This window comes from Olea europaea, chromosome 22, assembly GCF_002742605.1.
Source record: "Olea europaea var. sylvestris chromosome 22, O_europaea_v1, whole genome shotgun sequence".
Classification (NCBI taxonomy): domain Eukaryota; kingdom Viridiplantae; phylum Streptophyta; class Magnoliopsida; order Lamiales; family Oleaceae; genus Olea; species Olea europaea.
Genome location: NC_036258.1, coordinates 933,439 through 937,197, shown reverse-complemented (window position 1 = coordinate 937,197; position 3,759 = coordinate 933,439). Strand labels below are relative to the sequence as shown.

Here is a 3,759-nt window from a genome sequence, read left to right as displayed (position 1 = left end):
AGTCAAAGGTAGAAAAGAGAGGGACAAAATAGGAAATTCGGTGAAAATAATAATGTAGGGGTGAAGCAAAGGGTTAAACCAATTATTAATGTGGTCGGGTGGCAGAGGAAAAATAAAAGCACCGACGAAAATATGATTGGATAGGCCGCCTGCCAATGCCAATTCTTCTATTCTATGGATAATGTGTTTGCGTTTTAGCGTTTGGCAATTGGCACGCTCTTGATTGGTTGTACTCAAAGATCGCTAGGTGCGATTAATCAAATAAGACAGCATCTATAAAAAAGAGAGTAATGCTATTCGTAATTGGTCACTGCGGTAGTCGCTTTACGTGACATACACATGACAAGTGATTATTTGATACATTAATGTTGTAGTTTTTTTATTCATTAATGTATTAAATAATCACCAGTCATGTGTATGCCACGTAGGACGACTATTGTAGTGAACGACTACAAGTAGTATTATTCATAAAAAAGATATACATCATCAAATAATCGTTATTTATTTTGAAGTAGTTCGACATAGAATTCGAATATTTTATCTTTTATTAGTTTGACGTAGAATTTGAAGATGTTATATTTTATAAAAAAAATTATTATTTTACACTTCACTACAATTTTGAAACGTCAAATATGCAAATATGACATCTATTAGTTACTTTGGAGTTTCATCACGTTATTGATGAGCCGGAAGGCATAGTTGGGGTAGGAAACCAACCCCATCGATGTTGATAGAAATGTTCGCGACGCCATGAAGATAGCCTTCCTCTATTCGAACTCGCTGACTACTCTTAGAAATAGATATAAAATGTTCACTTTTTTGTTAATAACATGTAATTGATATAACGAAAGGATAATGCTGTTTGTGTAATATTTTTTTGACAACGTTGATTCTCCCTTCTCAATTGATCCTACTGGGCTTCAATCTCGTGGCCCAAATAAACAACATAAAATGCTCCAAGTATCCACCGAAAATCAAGCAAACTAGGGTTTTTAATCGACTCCTGATCCGTAAATCGATAGAGGAAAATGATTTACGACGTTAATTCTCCACTTTTCCGATCCTTCCTCAGCCAGAAAGGAGGTTCTTCTGATAAGAGGTATTTACCGTTTAATCATGTTTTTATGACTTTCTAGATTTTCTCCATTTTTTATTTTTATTTTTATTATTATACATATTACGTTTTTCTTTCACAATCTAGCTTTTACCATATCATTATATCATCTATGAGATCATTCAACCAACAATTCAGTTCTTGGGATGTTCTTCTGATTTTTATATAAATTGTTGGCTAAACTGAACTCCTTACGGTTTTTATGCATTTGTTGGAAGAGTTTCATTGAATTTTTGAAATGGGTTGAATAACTTTGTACTTCAATTACAAGATCGATGTTATAAACTGAACGTACGCATTGATTCACAGCACTCTCTAGGTTTAATTGGTTGTGTTTTCTTTCTTTATCCTCTGTAGTTGTTAAGTGGATACTGCTGCTTATAGCTTATTTGACGACTTGATTAGAAGTCGTAATCAAGCGCACAGATGAAGCCCAATAATTATGAAGTAGTAATATTGTATTATCCCAGTATATCTGCACATAATTGGGTTGAAACAGCTTATGTTAAGTTGTTTCAATCTACTGCAGAACTTGTACACTTCCATTGTACATTGTTTCAATATATTTTGTTATGCCTTTCAAGATTCGATCTGGTGAGGACGTGCTTTGGCAAATTTAAAGCAACTTTTTTGAAGAGGAAAATTAAGTTAGTTGCTTAAATTTGAATGTTGTCTCGGTTTAATTGACGGGCTTTGTACACTTGAACGCAATTCCAGGAAAACGGAAGAGCAGAAGCCGAGGGAACATAAGCCAAAGGCAAATGAAAACAAGCCGGTTATGACAGAGTAATAAGAGTAAGCTTTAAACATGGATAGATTACCTTGAAGGCTATTGATAATTTTTATTAAGCATTCTATCCTTGAACTAGTTGTGCTATTTGTGGTTTAAATCCAGATATTACATAAATGTCCATAGCTTTTGGTTTGGAAATTTGATCTTAGTGTTTATTTGGATGTTTCATTTCGGAGAAGAGTGGGAGAAAGATAGTGAATTGGCGAAAATGTGGATAATTACACGAGCTAAAATGTGGCAATCGAATTAGATTGAAATTTGTGTGTGGAATCTTTCATCTGATGAATTCAAAGACCACACACAAATTTATAGATGTCTATTCTTCGCTTTTAAAAATTATAAAGCTCGTGTAATTGTATCCACATTCTTCTTGTTTCCTAAATTCAGGAGGAGCGTCACTGTCCGTGCTTCTGTCCCGTTTACCATTTGGGATAGGGCAATGTCTGGACGATAAATTTTGCTATCCTTGTGCATAGCCAGTCTAGTCTCACTTCCGCTTCTCAAGATCAAGATTAAATGAATGCAGTTCTCGTTCTATAAAACAGATATGCTTCTAAATTATAATCTTTTGCTTTTGAGGAAGTGATGATCCACCAAGACAAAAATAATCTTCAACTCTTATTATTAAGGTAAAAAGCAGGTACAATTTAAGATTATTTAGACCTTAATCGTATTATACCACAATTCTAAATATTATAAAATCTTTTAATTATATGAAAATTTTTATTTAACCCCAATTATCTGTAAGTGCTAATTGAGTAAAATTTTAAAATATTTGAGATATTATATGAATATTTTGATAATTTAATTGATTTGTGAATGTTGAATTGGGTTGTTAATTGAGGAAATTTTAACATATTTGAGATGTTATATGAATAATGTGATAATTTAATTGATTTGTAAATGTGTAATTGGTATTACAAAAAATAGTATTATAAATTGTAATCGTATTATGAATAGTTGATTTTACTTGAAAATGTAAATTGTAGTTGACTAATATCGAGATTTCGTCAAAAATCAAGTATGAAGAAAGGCTGACAACTAACTTCTAATTTATTATTGTCCATGTAACCTTTATGCAGGGGCAATTAAAAGTCAAGACACAATAAACAGTGCGGTGAACGGATTCGAGTTTGCTTTTTCTTTGAGAAATCAATACCTTGGCGGTTGAGCAATGCGATAGAATCTGAGTTTTGGAAATGTTCGTCGGCGTCAAATTCATGAAAATTAAACTCCCGTACATAGTAACATTGAGTCACAAAATGGGGAGATTACGGGTAATTTGACCTCCATTGTCGCAAGCGGAAATAGGCTAAACTCTAGATTGATAGTAATTTTTCACCTCAAAAAATGAATTTTTTGATTGTTATTTTACTATTTTAATCATCAATTTTTACTTTTTGAGTCATAGGTGGGATTTACTTCTCTATAAAGGTCAAAAAATCAATTCTCATAATCATTATCGAACAAGTCATAAGAGCTCAATATATAGAGTTGAATTCATATTTTTAATTATTTTGTCATGCCTTTAATTGGCATCGTCGTGTTGTGGATTCGATTATTGTTGTGCCTTTTTAATTGGCAAGGATATAAACTTTGTTGGGATCGAGTACCCCAATTTTTTCATATTCGCCATCTCATATTTTACTCTATAAACTACATTTTATTGTAATTGTCATTTATAGTAAACTAAAATAGTGACAATCACCAATAGTAATGAATAGCATTATTCTCAATGCAACATTGTAAATTGCAATTAATGTTTCTAAACGTCTACTAATCACAATATTTAATGATTATGTTATGCTCACGTACGTTAGGTTCTAATTAATCATCATTAAAAATGGTCGAG

General features: G+C 32.1%; 1 protein-coding gene across 1 annotated transcript; it reads left to right on the top strand.

Annotated features, from left to right (window-relative positions):
* The first annotated feature begins 672 nt into the window (after positions 1–672).
* LOC111371305 (wound-induced basic protein) lies at positions 673–3,422 on the top strand. The gene is made up of 3 exons (XM_022993208.1): positions 673–1,099; positions 1,832–1,909; positions 2,990–3,422. Exons 1-2 carry the CDS (start codon positions 1,029–1,031, stop codon positions 1,902–1,904), a joined length of 144 nt encoding a protein of 47 aa, XP_022848976.1. The 5' UTR covers positions 673–1,028; the 3' UTR covers positions 1,905–1,909; positions 2,990–3,422.
* Positions 3,423–3,759: the final 337 nt, after the last annotated feature.

Excerpts from the sequence above, each read along its gene's own strand:
- LOC111371305 (XM_022993208.1), top strand. The coding sequence starts at position 1,029 with ATGATTTACGACGTTAATTCTCCACTTTTCCGATCCTTCCTCAGCCAG. Across the intron at positions 1,100-1,831 it reads GGAGGTTCTTCTGATAAGAG|GAAAACGGAAGAGCAGAAGC; the intron begins GTATTTACCGTT and ends ACGCAATTCCAG.